This window comes from Eptesicus fuscus, chromosome 9, assembly GCF_027574615.1.
Source record: "Eptesicus fuscus isolate TK198812 chromosome 9, DD_ASM_mEF_20220401, whole genome shotgun sequence".
NCBI classification, from domain to species: Eukaryota; Metazoa; Chordata; class Mammalia; order Chiroptera; family Vespertilionidae; genus Eptesicus; species Eptesicus fuscus.
The window spans coordinates 23,023,683-23,040,860 of NC_072481.1; the positions used below are offsets into that span (position 1 = coordinate 23,023,683).

Genomic DNA, 17,178 nt, shown 5'->3' on the forward strand with positions numbered 1-17,178 from the left:
TCCTTCTCTCTTTTAAATGGTTGGATTTTGAGCATTGCTTCTAATAGTCCAGGCGTGTGCCCTCTCCAAATACGATTATCACTCTCTCTCTGCCGTCTAGCAGATGAATGAAAATGTTGGACAAGACAGGACCAAAGGAATGCGTGTAAATATATTTACACTTCTGGAAGGATGCCTACTGGGGAATGCGCCTGAGCGGGAGAGTACTTTTTCTATGTACGTATGTTTTATCATGTCGATGCATAACTTTGATCAAAATTAAAACGTTTATCTTGTAAATGAAATGAACGCCATATCCTGCTGCCCTCCTCCTCGCGCCCCCTCCTGCAGCCGCAGCCCACCAGCCGCCTCGGGCCGCGTCGCCCCAGCCCCGCGGTTGCCAAGGTAAACACGAGGGTGGTGGTTACCAGCGCGCTGATAGGCGGGTGCCTAGCAACCGGGGTGCGCAACAGAGGAGCTGGCGGAAGTCTGAGCTGGGAAGGAGGTGAGAGGCTAGGGGAGCTGGGACGCTGTGAGGACTCAAACCCAGGCCCGAGCTCCCTCCCTTTCTCCCTCCTCCTTCGTTCTCTGCGCCGCCGCCGGGGTATTAATTTAAACCAAAAAGGATTATCCTGGGGAAGGGAGTGGTGGGGTGCGCCTGCGAACTAGACAGAGCCCGACTGCTCCTCCTCCAGCAGGGGCTGAGGGAGGGAGTATGGTGACCAGGTGGGGAGGGGACCAGCGCATCCCCGCTCCAAAAAAACAACACTCCCCTGTGCCAGCTCATATCCCTTGCAAAACGAGCCCGCCCTCTCTGGATGGAGAACAGGGCTCGTTTTCTTAGAACCCGTGCAGGTCCTGAGCAAAGCTGGGGCGGAGAAAGAAAAGAAAGCTCCGCAGGACTTGATTGCTGGAAGTAGGGGTGGAAACTGGATTAAGGGCTATTATTCCTGCTAACCCCCACCCACCACCAGCCCCACTAAGCACTTGGCAGCACACACACCCTGCTCCAGGACCTGCAGGGTCCAGGAGAGTGTGTCTGTGGATGGATGGGTGGGAGGAAACTTAGTTAATGCCTCAGTTGAGCAAATGGAGAGCTGTTCCCAAGCAGGCTTCCTGCAGCAAGGGTTTGGGAGCAAAAGGGACAGGAGCAGGTCCTTTGAGGGGAGTTTTTTTTATTTTATAGCAAAGGTGGGAATTTATTAAAGAACAAGTACCGACTCCCACGTGGCCCGGTCCCTGGAGGGAGCTTTTGATCTAGGAGAGGATTGACTGAACCGTCTCCCGCAGCCTTGCTTTTCTTCTCCAGCAGAGGTGGGGGTCTTGGAACAGGCCTAGGGGCTCAGCACCATGGCCACGCTGAGCGTCAAGCCCAGCCAACGCTTCCAGTTGCAGGACTGGCATACCAACAGCTACCTGTTGTCCACCAACGCTGAGAGGCAGCGAGATGCGTCGCACCAGATCCGCCAGGAGGCCCGGGTCCTCCGCAATGAGACCAACAACCAGGTTGAGAGCGGGAGCTCAGGTGGGCACAGGGATAGCCCCTACCCCCAAACACCCTCTTTACCTGGCTCTGTCTCTTCCAGACCATTTGGGATGAACACGACAATAGGACTCGACTGGCAGAGAGAGTTGATACAGTCAACCGGTGGAAGGAGATGCTGGACAAGTGTCTGACAGATTTAGATGCAGAGATCGACGCCCTGACACAGGCAGGGAGCTGGGGCAAGGGTGCCAGGAGACCCTGCGGCAAGGACCTCCCCTCCCTCCCCACTTGGAGGTCAGGGAACCCCTTCCCGGGGTATTCAGTGACATGTCCACCTGAGTCACTCACTGGCCCCTCTATTAAAGTGGGGATGAGAGCCGCTTCTCGGGGATTAGCCCAGCAGCCTCCGGTGCCTTCTCTGTCCTAGATGAAGGAGTCAGCAGAGCAAAACCTGCAGGCCAAGAACCTGCCCCTGGATGTGGCAATCCAGTGCCTGACCCTGCGGGACAGTCGGCGTGACATCGATGTGGTGAAGGACCCTGTGGAGGAAGAGCTGCACAAAGAGGTGGAAGTCATTGAGGCCACCAAGAAGGCCTTGCAGCAGAAGATTAACCAGACCTTTGAGAAGCTCTGGTAAGGGAGAGGCGTCATTCTCAAGCTCACCTGCACTGAGGGCTGTGTGCCCTGAGTGTAGAACATCTGTACTGTGGATGACCTTCGGTCCCTGCTGTGCCCACGGCAAACACCACTAGCCGATGATACCACTTCTTCCACTGCCTCGACATGGTCTCAGAATACTGCTCTAGGGAGCCATTGTCGACGGATGGGAAGCATGGGGGATGAAGCCCGTTTGCCACCACCCTGACTGAGTACCCTATTGTGTGTGTGAGCCTTGGTGAGTGTAACTAATACGTGTGCCCTTGTGGTTGTAAGCACGTGAGTGTCATAATTTTGTCTGTGAGGAGCTTATCTAACTATGCTGGTCTTTGTCTCAGCTGCAGTGGCAGCAGCTCCATTGTCACTCCAGCCTCCCCATCCCCCCGGTGGCCCTGGAGCACAATGGGGGCTAAGTCCTTGGGGCCTTGGAGGGATGGATCTTGAGCTAGTCTGTTCCTGCCCCAGCCTCCTGCAGGAAGTCCGACAGCAGCTCAACTCTGACCATCGGGGCAAAATGGAGACATTGGACATTGACAGAGGTTGCCTCTCTCTCGACCTCAAGTCCCCAAACATCTCTCTGAAGATTAATCCCACACGTGTCCCCGATGGGTAAGAAGTGTTTCAGTCTCTCCTCCCCTCACCCCCACAGTGGCCATACTCTTATGAGCCCCCATATCCCCTGCCACCTGCAGCTCCTCCACACTTCAAGAGTGGGATGAATTTAGTCGGTTCAACAAGAACCGGGCAGAGGCTGAGATGAAAGAAGCCACAGACCTGAGGGAGGCCATCGCCCTCACTATTGCTGAGGTAACCGGCCACTCCCCTGACCCTGCTCTTCCATGGCTAATGGGTGGCCCAAGTATGCACTCAAGCCTTTAGCTTCTGTTCCCTGTTGGCCAACTGGCATCCCAACCCTTCATCTTAAGGATGGTCATGAACTTATACCCTGTCTTGCCCGGCCGACACCTTGTCCTTCAGACCAACAATGAACTTGAAGCCCAGAGGGTTGCAACGGAATTTGCCTTCAGAAAGCGGCTGCGGGAGATGGAGAAAATGTACAGTGAGCTCAAGTGGCAAGAGAAGAATGTGAGCCTTCTCCATTTGTCTCCTGGGGCTTGGACTTCCTGCTGTGGGAGGAGGAGACCAAAGTCAGTCCAGCAAGCCCTGGGTGCACCGTGGTGGGTTCAGCCACTGGAGACCACTCCCTCCGTCCCCTGTAGACTTTGCAGGAGATCGCTGACCTGCAGGAGGACATCCGGCACCTGGAGGAAGATCTGCGCAGAAAGTTCCTGAACCTGAAGCTATGCCATACTCGGCTCGAGTCCAGAACCTACCGGCCCAATGTGGAACTCTGCCGGGACCAGGTGTGAGGGTACCCCAGTGGGGCCCTGCCCCCCTGCTAAAGTCTCCTCAGGATCACTCACTCCCCAGCACAAGTTCCTGGCGGAGCAGGGGTGCGCAGGCCTGTGGGCTAAAGGCTAGTATGGCTGACCCCCAACCCTCACCTCTGCCTCCAGGCACAGTATGGCCTCACTGACGAGGTTCACCAGTTAGAAGCAACCATTGCCGCCCTGAAGCAGAAGTTGGCACAAGCACAGTAGGTTTGGGGAGTGGACCGGAGGGCAGGGAGACACCTCTCACTCACGGGGCCTCTTGCTGCCTGCTGGCTTCCCGCTGGCTTCCTTCGCCTTCCAGCCTCATGCAGGGGTGGTGGGTTGTTGCTGCCTCCCCCCCAGGAATGCTCTGGATGCCCTGTACAAGCACCTGGCCCGGCTGCAGGCTGACATCGCCTGCAAGGCCAACTCCATGCTGTTGGACACCAAGTGCATGGACACTCGCCGGAAGCTGACTGTGCCAGCCGAGAAGTTTGTGCCTGAGGTGGACACCTTCAACCGCACCACAAACCGTACCCTGAGTCCACTCAAAAGCTGCCAGCTGCAGCTAGCCTAGCCTTGGAGGCTGAGCGGGGAGGGGGGGAGGTTAGGAGGGAAATGGACGAGGAAGGGGGTGGAGAGAATGAATCTAATAAATGTCGGGTTTCTCAGTCTAGAAGGTTTTCTGCTACCCCTGCATGCAGCCAGCGGAGAGTGAGAAGGCTCTTGGCCCTCCTGTGAATGGAGAGGCATAAACAGGGGCCATCATCCCCCAAGCTCCATGTTCCAAATCTGATTCCTTCTCCCTCTTTAGGGACCCCTCTCAGGTGTAGGCCAGCACCCCCTGGGCTCCAATGGCATGATTTCGAACCAGCCCAGCCCCAGCAGGACCCTTACCTGCCCTCTTGATGCCTAGGGAAGGCCCAGAGAAGGCTATAATCACAGTGGGAGTCGGGGACCAAGAACGAGGGCTGGGGTGACGGGGCAAAGAGGCTTTCATAAAGGCAGGACCCGGGTGGCAGTGGCCTGAAGGGCAGGGCTACCGCGCTCCGATAGTCCCCTCCTGGACTCTTTAGTGGCCGTCCCGCCCGGCGTGACACCGGTTACAGGTGGGGAGAAAGAGGCCTACAAGCAAGAGGCCTGGTGGAATCCAACCAGCGTTGCGGGACCTACCCTGGTCCCACGCACGCGGAGCTGCGCCTCCGGGCCGCTGGGTGGCGCTGTGGGCCGCAAGAGGCGCCGCGACTCAGAGCCACGAGGGGGCGCTGTGGGGCTGGGGCGCGAGGCAGCCGGGGTGGGGGGAGGGGCGGGGAGGCGCGTGTGGGCCGCACCGGAAGTGGTGGCGGGCCCGTGCGGATGGCGGCGGCGGTGGCGATGGCTGCGGCGAGCTGCGGAGGGGCTGGGGCGGCCCGCTCCCTCTCCCGCTTCCGCGGTTGCCTGGCGGGCGCGCTGCTCGGGGACTGCGTGGGCGCCATCTACGAGGCGCACGACACCGTCAGCCTGACGTCAGTGTTGCGTCACGTCCAGAGCCTGGAGCCCGACCCCGGCTCGGCGGGCAGCGCGCGGACAGGTGGGCGGGACCGGGCGCTCCAGGGACTCGGGCGGCGGGGCTCCCGGGAGGGACGCGGGGCGGTGGGAGCGCGGCCGGGAGAGGGTGTGTGGGGAGATGCGGCTCCGTAGGGCGGATCTGGGGCCTGCACGGCCCGCGCGGGCACCTCGGGCTCAGCGTGTCCAAATCCGAGCTCCATCCCCGCGCATCTCGCCCGAACCTTTCCCGACTCGGGCGTGGCAACACCATCCTCCGAGACGCGCCAGCCGGAACCCTAAGTCGCGCTAGTCCGGCGTATACACCCTCTCGATTTTACCTGTCTCCACCCAGTTGTCTCAAATCAGTGGGCCCCCAGTCCACTCCACACAGCAGCGAGTGCTCTTCCCAAAACGTAGACCTTATGGCGGCGCCCTTCGCAGGAAGCTCTGCAGTGATTTTCCATTGCCCGTAGGATAGAGCTAAACTCCTCAGCGTGTCCCACCAGGCCCTCTCCGTCCCCAGTTCCTCTTCCACCGCCGCACGTGCTGTCTGTGCTTGGGCTCCTCGCACATCCTGCTTCCCTAGCCCAGGGCCGTGCCGGCGTTGTCCCTTGCTTATACTAGTAAAGGCACTCCCACGACCCATGCCTCCCTCGCCCTGTGCAGTCAACTCCTCACCCAGACCAGATCTCAGCTCAGGAGCACGTCTGAGGTCAAGCAATGGATGATTCTTCTTGGAGAACATGTAGTACAGTAAGGAAAAGGGGCTGACCCTGGAGGAGGAAAAGGAGCTAGAGAAGCAGTTTGATAGCAGAAGTAGGGGGCATGGGTATCAACAAAACCTGAGGACATTTCAAGGTGAAGATGCTGGTCAAAGTCTGGATTTAGAAAAGCATTTTCATCGAAGGTTGAAGCCTGGAAGCTAGATTCCAGTGGGTTTAGGAGGAAATGGAAAATGAGAAAATAGAGTATGATTTGGTACAAAGGGAAGGAGAGAGATGAGGTGAAGACCAGATGTAGGGACCATTTTTTTGTTTTGTTTTGTTTTTATTTTTTTATTGATTTCAGAGAGTAAGGGAGAGAGAGAAACATCAATGATGAGAGAGAATCATTGATCGGCTGCCTCCTGCACGCCCCATACTGAGGATTGAGCCCGAAACCTGGGCATGTGCCCTGACTGGGAATTGAACATTGACCTCCTGGTTCTTAGGTTGATGCTCAACCATTGAGCCATGCTGCCGGGCTCAATGGTTGAGCATCAACCTAAGAATGAAACCAAGTCCCTAGCCCTAGCCCATTTTTGGCCTATTTGCTAAGTCACCACATAAACAATGGTGCTGTGTTGAAAATGCCAGAGCAGTACTCCCAGAGGAAGTAGAGGGTGGGAGGAGAGAGGGGAGCAGTCCCAGCTGGGAAGGACTTGACCCAGGCTCCAAGTCTGATCCTGGGAACATGTAGGGGAATGGTGGGACATAAGATGAGTGAGGAGGGGAGGGCTTTGAATACCACAGCAGTCAAAGGGCCTCTTCCTGAAGGCAACCCGTAGCCATTTTGAGCAGGAGAGTGAGATAAGGAAAGTGATAGTCTAGTCTTAGGAAGAATTATCTGGCTGCACATGTAGGATGGGTTGCAGGGTAGGAAATGGGCAGGAAATTTGAAAGGCCCAAAACAGGTCATATGAAGACTAGAGCTGCAGCCCCTGGCCGGGTAGCCCAGTGTCATCCTGATACACCAAGGTTGCAGTTCGATCCCCCATCAGGGCACATACAAGAATCAACCAATGGATGCATAAATAAGTGGAACAACAAATTGCTCTTCCCCTCTCTCAAATCAATAAAAAATAAAATTGAAATAAATTAATAGGGAAAAAAGAGTAGCGCTGCCCTAGCCAGTTTGGCTCAGTGGATAGAGCGTCAGCCTGCAGACTGAAAGGTCCAGGTTCGATTCTGGTCAAGGGCACATACATGCCCGGGTTGCGGGCTCAATCCCCAGTGAGGGGCGTGCAGGAGGCAGCCAGTCAATGATTCTCTCTCATCATTGATGTTTCTGTCTCTCTTTCCCTCTCCCTTCCTCTCTGAGATCAATAAAAATATATATATTTTTAAAAAGCGTAGGCTGCAGGGATGGCAGCCAGAAGGGGGTGGAAGGATTTCCTTCAGAAATGAGCAGGATGTGGTCACTGTCTCAGAACAAAGAATTGCTGAAAATCCCAAGACCCAGAGCCTAGGAAACGGTGGGAGGGCGAGGCTGGCTTGAGGCATCCTGGAAGTGGTGCATGAAAGGAACGAGCGGTGCACCTAGGCCCGGGTGAGCCCAAGTGGCCCTGGGTCTGGGAGAGGCCAAGCGTCCCTGGGTCCGGGAGAGACCATGTGTCCCTGGATCCAGGTGAGGCCTTGTGCAACTAAGCCCGGGTGAGGCCACGTGCCCCTGGGTCTGGGAGAGGCCAAGCGTCCCTGGGTACGGGTGAAGCCAGATCCTGGGTCCGGGTGAGGCCGTGCGCCCCTGGATCCATCCGGGTGAGGCTGGGTCCCAGGCCCGGGTGAGACCACGCGCCCCTTGGGTATGGGTGAGGCCACGTGCCCCTTAGTCCAGGTGACGCCGTGCCCCTGGGTTCGGCCGAGACCAAACCAGAGGGAGTCGGACCTCCATTACCACCATTTGTCCACCATCCAGAGCTGAGGGGTCAGTGCTGACATGTACACATAAGGAACTACTGGACATTGAAATTGGGTCTCAAAAGAACTGTTGGTCCAGGGGGAAGCTCGCTACAGATTGATTCATTTGCCTGTCAGCATAAGTATTATTGCTTGTCTCACATTCAGTTCTTATTAGTATATATCTAGTGACATATGATCTCGCTCATCTAGGGGAAATGATGAACAACATAGACTGAGGAACAAGAACAGAACCAGAAGCAAGGAGGCATCGATCGGACTATCGGGCCTCAGAGGGAGGATAGGGGAGGGTAGGGGGAGGGTGGGGAGAGGGGGAGAATTCAACCAAAGGACCTGTATGCATGCATATAAGCCTATCCAACGGTTAAGTTCAACAGGGGATTGGGGCATGCGTGGGGAGAGGGGTGGGATGGGAATGGGGGGATGAGGACAAATATGTGACACCTTAATCAATAAAGAAATTTAAAAAAAAAAAAAAGAAAGAAAGGAACGAGCGAGCAGGAGGCCAGCGCTGCCACCCTGAGCTCTGCAAGCCCTCCCTTCCCCCTCCTCCCTCCTCCCTCCCCCCCTGTCCCTGCAGAAGCTTTGTACTACACAGATGACACCGCCATGGCCAGGGCCCTCGTGCAGTCCCTGCTGTCCAAGGAGGCTTTCGACGAGGTGGACATGGCTCACAGGTGAGGGGAACGGTCCTGGGGCGAGGCAAACCCGGGGGGCCGAGTTACTGCACCCCTTGACCAGAGCAGTGTTGTCACGCATGCTGGGACCCCCGCCCTCAGCAGGAAACTTTCTAGGGCCACTGCAGCTTCGGGAGCTAGAAATGTCCTCCCTGCCGCCGCAGGCTCCCAGGTCCCAGGGCTTCCTCAGCTCCCAGACCAGCCGGGTTTCTCTCCAGCCCTGACAGGCATCCGCGAAGCCTCATCCCGTGTCCCTTCCATCCCTAGATTTGCTCAGGAGTACAAAAAAGACCCCGACCGGGGCTACGGTGCTGGAGTCATCACCGTCTTCAAGAAGCTCCTGAGCCCCAAGTGTCGCGATGTCTATGAGCCTGCTCGGGCCCAGTTCAACGGGAAAGGCTCCTATGGCAACGGGGGTGCCATGCGGGTGGCTGGCATCTCCCTGGCCTATAGCAGCATCCAGGATGTGCAGAAGGTAGTCTGGGCAGCCGGGCTTCTGGGCTGTCCCCTCTCCCCCCACCGGGTTCTGTGACAGCAGGTCTTAGCCTCCACTGCCTTTGCCCTAGTTCGCCCGGCTCTCGGCCCAGCTGACACACGCCTCCTCCCTGGGCTACAACGGTGCCATCCTGCAGGCCCTGGCTGTGCACCTGGCATTGCAGGGGGAGTCGTCCAGTGAGCTCTTTCTCAAGCAACTCCTGGGCCACATGGAAGAGCTGGAGAGTGATGTCCAGTCCGTCTCGGATGCCAGGGAGTGAGTATGTGGCACGGAGACGGCTGGAGGTGTGTTTGTGAGTGTGCCTGCCTATGGAGTGGGTTCCTCGGGCGTTGCCACCCCAGAGAACCTCCTTCTGTAACTGCAGACCCTAGGGAGCGGTGGGAGAGTCCCTTGGCCGGGGCTGGGCTTCAAGCAAGGCTCAGGGTCCCACGAAACGAGCGGCTCACACCCAGCCCCCTCCCACTTGTTAGGACACCTGGGCCTGGGCGTCAGCCTGACTGCGTCCCGCCTCCCCCTCCCTCACAACCTTCTCCCTGCAATCTTGCCCTCCTCCCCCGCCCCCGGACCCACAGGTTGGGCATGGAGGAGCATCCATACTCCAGCCGACTGAAGAAGATTGGAGAGCTTCTAGAGCAGGACTCGGTGACCAGAGAGGAGGTGGTGTCTGAGCTGGGTGGGTAGTCCCCACACCCACATCTCATCCTTTAGGGGCAGGCTTGGGCTCAGGATGGGAGGGGAACGAGGAGTCAGACCTGCCATCACATGTTTGCCGGGGCTGTTGTGACAGCGGAGCCAGCTCTGCAGGGTCCTTGGCAGCTTTTGAGGGAGTTTAGCGCCTTCTTGCTCTGGGGCTGCAGCTCCTTCGGCCTCACAGATAAAGATCCCCAGCAATGGCAGCTGGCCACCGTTCTCACAGCCATTGGTGAGGTAATAGCACGTTCACCGGGCTCTGGGCACTCTGCAGGTGCTTTATCTGTTTGGTCTCATTTCACCCTCACGCGAGCCCTGTGAGAGTTCCTAACCTGATTCGCTCTGTAGGAGTCAAACCCAAGGTGCAGGAACCTTGGTCATTAGCGAACTTTCCCCGTCACCCAGCCAGGGGTGGGGAGCAGGATTTGAACCCAGGTAGTCTACCTATAGAGCCTGTGGCCTTAGTCACAGCCCAGCTTGTAGCTGAGAGTGTTGACTTGTGGCAAGTGGCAGGAACCCTAGGGACATGTGGAGGTGTCAAGTCCCCATAATCTGGTGTCCCCACAGGGAATGGCATTGCCGCCTTTGAATCTGTGCCCACCGCCATCTACTGCTTCCTGCGCTGCATGGAGCCCGACCCCGAGATCCCCTCCACCTTCAATAGCCTCCAAAGGACTCTCATCTATTCCATCTCACTTGGTGGGGACACAGACACCATTGCCACCATGGCTGGGGCCATTGCTGGCGCCTACTATGGGATGGAGCAGGTGCCAGAAAGCTGGCAGCAAAGCTGTGAAGGCTACGAGGAGACCGACATCCTGGCCCAGAGCCTGCACCGGGTCTTCCAGAAGAGTCTGTGAGGGCCCAGCTGCTGGGGCCCCGCCATGTCCAGCGGGGCCAGCGACAGCTCAGGCTGGAAACCCTGCATTTCTTTGGGCTTTGCCCCCGGCCTCAGTCTTCCTGCAGCGTGGGCGCGGGCCTGCTGGGGCTGGGGTCCCTGGGGAGGTCCCTGGAGCAGGGAGTGAGGGTGAGGGACTGGGGCCTCCCTCGTCCTGGGTTTCTGGCTTGCTGCAGAGCCTGGGGCACCCCTGGCTCCTCAGACACGAGGAAGCAGGCAGGTTTATTGGTGGGTACGTGTGGCATTTTCCTTATTGTCTAGGACATGGAATGGGGAGACAAAGGTCTGCAGTCGCATCCATTCTCCCGGTTGGGATTTAGTCAGTTTGCAGAAAGCCTGTCTTTGACCGGGCAGGACTGAGGGCAGCAGGTTTCCATGGATCCGGCAGATGGCACTGAATCTGTCTGATCTCCATACACACCGGGCCCTGGGCTGTCTCGGGCTTGTTAACAGCTTCCAGCGGAAGCCACAGAGCAATAAACAGTTTTCGGGAAATCCCACCAGTTTCCTCCGTTTCTCCTCTGCCCTGAATGCACTCTCCCCCCTTGAGCTTTACTATCTAGTGCCTCTCTGGGCTGTGCTCTCCTCGGCGCTCGGACCCCAAGGCGACGAGCTGCTGGGTTGTCCAGGCAAATTCCTGCAGTGTCGTTCACCCAGGAAGGGCAGAGCAGTCATGATTTGGTGCCGTTTCCTGTTGGAGATCGCTGAGTGACCCCGGCGGGGGCAGAAACAAGGCCGATTTTCTTGCTCTCCAAGCCTGACTTCATAGGTTGCTCCCAGATAGGCCCAGCCCCAGCCAGGCCCAAAACCAGAGCCCTGGAGGGGGAAGCGGAGGGTACCTCCTGTCCCTGGACTGCCAGCCTGTGGGTGGGGAAGGTGCATCGTCCCAGGTGCTCTGGGTGGACCGAAAGCTGTGCCTCATCTGCCTCCTGGGCCCCAGACACAGGCCTCGCCTGTTAGGAAGTTCCGCACACTCTCCATTTCAAAGAAAGGGAAATGGAGAGGGAGGAGACACTTCCATCCAACCTCAGGGACCTTCTCTGAGCACCCTTCCAGCCCTGGGGAGAGGGGCATGCCCTCTGCAGCCAGCCTGAGGTTTCCGGACTGCTGGGCGGGTCTGCTCTCAGCCAAGAGAGTGTTCTGCCAGGCTGGGCAAACCACAGGACTCCAGGGCATGCATTGGTCTCAGATATGCCACCCCAACCCCCACAGCTTGGGACAGGTGCTTTCTGCCCAGGACAGCTCCGCGGGCCCTGCTAGAAGCACTGGGCCTGGCACTAGCCCCGCCCCCAAGAGCAAAGATTCATGATTTCATTCATAATTTGTATCAGATGCTGAAACTTGGCCCTGGGGGTCCTGAGCCAGCTGTCATGCTCCACTACCCCTGAGAGCTTGCAGGAATGTTCCAGGGAAGCTTGATCCATCTCCCCCAGGCCCAGCCCCTGCTCGATTTGGTTTCTGAAAATGCTTCTTGGCGTTTACTTGTTGCAGAGCCTCGGCAGCTTAAAAGCGGGGAGTGTGTGTGATGTGGTGACAGAAACCGTGCTGGCAGCTCCGTGAGGGCACAGAGCAGGCTCCCTGGGTGCCCGAGGAAACCCAGCCTGAGCCCCCTCGCGCCAATGCCAGTCTCAGCACGCGCGGTTTTACACAACAGGTTTTATTGAGGCCGTGTCAACACAGTCAATACTGTTGTTTTTCTTTTCAAAAAGAAGTCCCATTTTCTTTGATTCCCCAGTGCAATTTCTCTGAATCTTCTGTGACACAGGGCACTTAATAGGTACGAAGAGAACTAAGCGGCTTCTACCAGGTTAGAGATGAAATTACTAATGAAAAATATTTAAACCTTAACCTTAAAAAAAAGTGAGGAATCAGAATATAAAAATGCACAATGTGGTTTTCATTGCTAAAACCTGACACGTTTATCAAAGCCAGTTACGTAGACAGCACCTGGGACATAACATTTCGAAGCACCGGCCACCCCTTTCAAAGGCTTCAGGAGCGACGTTTAGCGGAAACTCTCTTTTGTGAAACAGCCTTTGTGGCCCCCCATCTCCTCCCGGCCCTGCCTTCTCACTGGGAGCTGGTGAATCTCTGCCCATGGGAAGCCTCCCCAACGGGTCAGGTGGTGGTGGGGCTGTGACCCAGGAAGGGGCTGAGCAGAAGGCCTCCCGGGTAGGGTTTGAGAAGCTCTCCTGGCTGTTGGGGAGTGAGAACCCCACGGTTCTTAGTGTCCCTTGGGCAGATTGGTTTTCCTTTTTCCTTTTGAACGTTAGCCTGAGCAGTCAAATGGTCTGCTTTGTTGGGAGAAGGTGGTGGGAAGAGGACTGATGAGGGGCCTGCGGGAGCCACAGCTCAGCGAGTCAAAATCAGCAGTCACCCTCCGCCCTCCATTCTCAACAGGACGTTCCGGCCCCGCCAGGCCGAAGAGTGCAACCAGGTCACAATGACTGACCCAGGCTCACACTTGGTCCAGAGAGGGGGCTGGCTTGGGGAGGGCTGATGGAGCAGCCCCAAGCCACTGGGAGAGTGGCTGTCCTTGCATGGGCAAGTGTCCACCTTCCCTGCCCCCAGCACGAATCCCAGCTTATCCACTCGGCTCGAACTAGGCGCTGAGGGGAGGGAGTGGAGGGGGATCCGGCCTGTTTCCTGCAGGGGAGCTCTGATTGGGGAAAAGGGCAGGAACATCCAGAGCCAGCTCATTCCAAAGGGGCCTGTTGGCACCTCCTTTCCGAGAGCCTCAGCCTCCTGGGCCCTAATCCTGCTTAGAACAGGAAATTGGAACCAGAGGTGGGAGGAGGAAGCCCCCCAGATTAACCCCTTTAGTAGACACACACATACATGTGGTTTTTATTAAGGAAAAGCAGGCGGAGTCTTCATGCCTGAGCTTGTGTGCACCTTGTTCTGAGGGCTAAACCAGAGGCTGTGCTTTGGGGTCACGGGTTGGGGGTGGCAAGGATCCCTTATAATTTTGTGAGAAAATCAGCCCTCCCCCCAGGAGGTGAAAGGACTGCCTGTGCCGCTCCCCCCGGGCCTGGGCAGCTGCCCTCCAGCTGAACAGAGCCAGAGCTGGTGGGGGCAGCCCAGGAGACGGGAAGGCATGTGAAGGCTTGCCATCCTGCCCCAGCCCCATGCCCCACCCCTCACACACCGCCATTCCCCATGGCTGCGGCTGGCACCATGAGAGGGGGTGGCCCTTCCCAGGAGCCTGCAGAAGGGGCCACACACCTCTACATGCCTGATGCCACCGCATCACCCCTGGGATTGCAGGCCTGGCACGGGGTCCACATGGCCCCCTCCTTCCCTTACCCCTGGAAGGAAATAAACCCTTCAGGGGACCCACTGTCATATGCTGGAGGTCCCAGGGAGCTGGAAGAGCCCCAGCCAATAACAGAGAGGCCATACCCCATTCCTTGAGCAGGTGCCATCTGGGGGCCAGCAGGAAGGGCAGGGCTTGGGAATATGTCCCCCCAAGGGGATGGATGGGGAGCTCCGTCCCCTCAGCTCTGACGCACAGAGAAGCAGCGTTTCACCACCCAGAATAGCCCAGGACTCGGGGACAGGGTCTCCCACAGCTGGACCAAGCGTCCTGGGGCCTTGCCTGCAGGCCAGGCAGGGCAGAAACGGGGTCCCAACCCCGACACTGCACAGACACTGCGGGGAGAGGAAAACTCAGGCCAGCCTCTTCCAGAAACCACCTCAGCCTGCATGGAGGGAGAAACCAAGTCAGGCTCCTCGGGCCAAGGCCACGGCCTGGCCGCCTCTGTTCCCACCTCTGTTCAGCCTTTGGTTTTTTTTCTTTAAATGCAGGTTCTTTGTAACTGAGCAGTTCTCTCTACCACTAAGGAGGAGGAGGCCAGGGCAGCAGGGCCCGTGGGTTATGTGGGGCAGAGCAAGAACCCTGAAAAGGAGGAGTGGATGTACTCGGTGGAGTAGAGGCCGTTGGCCTGGTCCGAGGGCATCTGCACCCACACCTGGTCGTTGGGCCGCAGCTGGAGCACAGCCCCGCCGGACGCCTGGTCCAGGTAGCCCTTCTTGTACTCGTCGTAGGTGTAGGTGGCGGGCACGTTGTTCTTGTACAGGGCCACCCACACATTGGTGCCCTTGACATGCACGTGGTAAGCAAAGTAGTAGACCCCACCCACGGGGCAGGTGAAGATGCCGGTAGCCGGGTTGTAGCCGCTGTGGCCGTTGTAGAGGGTCCGGTCAAATTTCACAGGCATGCCGGAGGCAGGAAAGGGGGAGGTGAGCACCGCGGTGAAGGCAGGCGTGGCGTGGGCCGACAGCTCTCCCAGCCCAAACTGTGGCTTGCCGCCCTTGCCCAGCACGGCGCCCTCCACGCCACCATTGGGCAGGTGCAGGCCCGCGATGCCAGTCTCATCGAAGGCCCCCGGGGCGCCGGGGGGGCCGGGAGGCCCTGGAGGCCCAGGAGGGCCTGTGAGTCCTGGGGAACCTGGGACCCCAGGGGGGCCTGTTGGCCCAGCCACGCCAGGTTCCCCCACTTTCCCCTCTCCAGGGGGCCCTGGCAGGCCTGGTTCACCCTTTAGGCCTGGCAGACCCTGTGGCCCGATAGGGCCAGCTGGGCCCTGGAGTCCTGGTATTCCTGAGGGGCCTCTCAGGCCGGGCTGCCCAGGGAGCCCCAAGTCACCCTTCTGTCCCAGGGCTCCTGCCACCCCTGGTCCCCCAGGGCGGCCCGTGAAACCCTGTTCGCCCTTGGGCCCAGTCGGTCCAGGGGGTCCATGGGCCCCCGGAAGCCCCCTCTCTCCTGGGAGCCCAGGTTTCCCAGCCAGGCCATTGGGCCCCTGGTCACCCCGAATGCCAGGCAATCCTGGGGGTCCTCCAGGCCCTACCTCCCCCTTAGGCCCAGGGAGCCCACGTCTTCCAGGGAGCCCTGCAGACCCCGGAAGTCCAGGGGGGCCCCCAAGGCCTTGTGGGCCCTGTTCCCCTGGTTCCCCATCCTCACCTGGCTCACCCCTGTCCCCCAAGAGCCCTGGGGCCCCAGCTTGGCCCTTGTCCCCCTTGGGGCCTGGCAGTCCTGGCATCCCATAGCCAGTGGGGCCTATCAGACCAGGGGGGCCCCGGGTCCCTGGTTCCCCTTTGGCCCCCGCTGGGCCCTGTGGCCCTGGCACTCCTGCTGACCCTGGAATCCCCACACCATCCAGCCCAGGGGGCCCTTTGGGGCCCAATGCCCCTGGCTCCCCCCTGGGTCCTGGCACCCCGGGAGGGCCAGATGCGCCCTTATCTCCAGGGGCCCCAGGAAGCCCATCCAAACCTGGTTTGCCCAAGCCAGCTGGACCAGGGAGGCCAGGGGGTCCAGGGGCACCCCCCTGCCCTGGGGCTCCAGGCAACCCTGGTTGGCCCACCCCATTATCTCCCTTGAGACCTCGATCACCTGGGGGCCCAGGCTCCCCCTGAGGCCCTGGCTCCCCCCCAAATCCTGGGGGCCCTGGGACCCCCTGAGGGCCTGGTTTCCCAGGGACAGCAATGCCTGAGGGTCCAGGGAGGCCAGGGGGCCCTGGGGGGCCTCGGAGGCCCTGGTCCCCTCGGATCCCTGGCTCCCCCCGAAGCCCTGGCTGCCCTGGTGGTCCAGCCTTGCCCGGGAGCCCTGGGGGACCAGCCTTGCCCATCCGGGAGAAGCCAGGGGGGCCGGCGGGGCCAGGCTGCCCATGTAGCCCGGGCTTCCCAGTGCCTGGTTTGCCTGGGAAGCCAGGAGGACCCGGGGGCCCTCGAGGCCCGGGTTTCCCAGGGGGGCCAGGCTCTCCTTTCAGATCCATCGGCAGCAGCGGTAGAGGCATTTCTGAGAGAGAGAGAGAGAAGGTGCAGTCAGGGGCCTGGTCAGTGGGCACCGAGGACTCTTCTACCCACTCCCCCACACCAGCATGGAGTGCACTGGGAGAAGACAAGGCTCTGTCTCTGTTCGTGAACACCACGCCCTGCTCTCCCCTTCCCTGCTCTGACAGAAGATGGAGTTTCGGGGGGTCCAGTGGCAATCTTGGGGGCGTCAGGGTTTCCTCACCCAGAGCTCCTAGCATCCACCCTCTCCCGGTGGGAGCCTCTCATTCTTGCATGCCCTAGAGTGGAATGGCCGCCAGGTGGCGCCAGCAGCCCTCGTAGAGCCGGTCGGAGCAGAACCCCCCACCCCCACCCCACAATCCCCGCCCCTCCTCTACCCTCGAGGGTGGGAGGCCCTGGGCCCGCATCAGAAAGAAAGTGGATGTGGGCCCTTTGGTGGTGATTGCCGGGCTGTGATCTGGGGCGGGAGCGGGGCGGGCGTAGGTGCCTGAGAGGAGCCTGAGATGGAGGTCGGGAGGCTCCGGGAGGCAGGGAGCCGGGGGATAGCAGCCGTCGGAGGCCCTGTGCAGCGGGTGGGGAGGTACTCACCCAGGTACTGGCCCTTGCCCTCGCGGAAGGGCGGCCCCACGGGTCCTTTGTGCATGGGCTGCACGTACTGCACCGGCGCGTATCCCGCTGCCCCTCCGGCCCCGCCGCCGGTGGCCGCCCGCGGCCCGCACCCCAGCACCAGCAGGAGCAGCAGAGGCGGCCGCACCGACGAGGGCGTCGGAGCCCACCGCATGGCGTCCGCGAGCGAGCTGCAGGGAAAACCGAGAGGGACCATCAAGCCAGCCCCTGGGTGGTTTGGCACCAGGCCCAGGGACTCGCCAAACGCTCAGAAGTTAGATACCATTCACAAGCAATTCCCAAAGTCTCGGAGTCTGCACGAGT

At 59.4% G+C, this 17,178-nt stretch overlaps 3 protein-coding genes across 3 annotated transcripts; 2 read left to right on the forward strand and 1 right to left on the reverse strand.

Annotated features, from left to right (window-relative positions):
• Nucleotides 1–508: 508 nt before the first annotated feature.
• On the forward strand, nt 509–4,096 carry TEKT2 (tektin 2). The gene is made up of 10 exons (XM_028159992.2): nt 509–583; nt 1,289–1,485; nt 1,566–1,691; nt 1,893–2,098; nt 2,588–2,731; nt 2,815–2,929; nt 3,101–3,208; nt 3,343–3,486; nt 3,640–3,719; nt 3,859–4,096. Exons 2-10 carry the CDS (start codon nt 1,330–1,332, stop codon nt 4,070–4,072), a joined length of 1,293 nt encoding a protein of 430 aa, XP_028015793.2. The 5' UTR covers nt 509–583; nt 1,289–1,329; the 3' UTR covers nt 4,073–4,096.
• A 731-nt stretch (nt 4,097–4,827) lies between these two features.
• Nucleotides 4,828–10,958, forward strand: ADPRS (ADP-ribosylserine hydrolase). The gene is made up of 6 exons (XM_008151125.3): nt 4,828–5,065; nt 8,278–8,374; nt 8,642–8,849; nt 8,941–9,125; nt 9,443–9,543; nt 10,128–10,958. Exons 1-6 carry the CDS (start codon nt 4,852–4,854, stop codon nt 10,418–10,420), a joined length of 1,098 nt encoding a protein of 365 aa, XP_008149347.1. The 5' UTR covers nt 4,828–4,851; the 3' UTR covers nt 10,421–10,958.
• A 3,375-nt stretch (nt 10,959–14,333) lies between these two features.
• COL8A2 (collagen type VIII alpha 2 chain) lies at nt 14,334–17,029 on the reverse strand. Its single transcript, XM_028159993.2, has 2 exons — nt 16,837–17,029; nt 14,334–16,252 (listed from the first exon to the last, which is right to left on the reverse strand). Exons 1-2 carry the CDS (start codon nt 17,027–17,029, stop codon nt 14,334–14,336), a joined length of 2,112 nt encoding a protein of 703 aa, XP_028015794.2.
• Between the last annotated feature and the right edge of the window lie 149 nt (nt 17,030–17,178).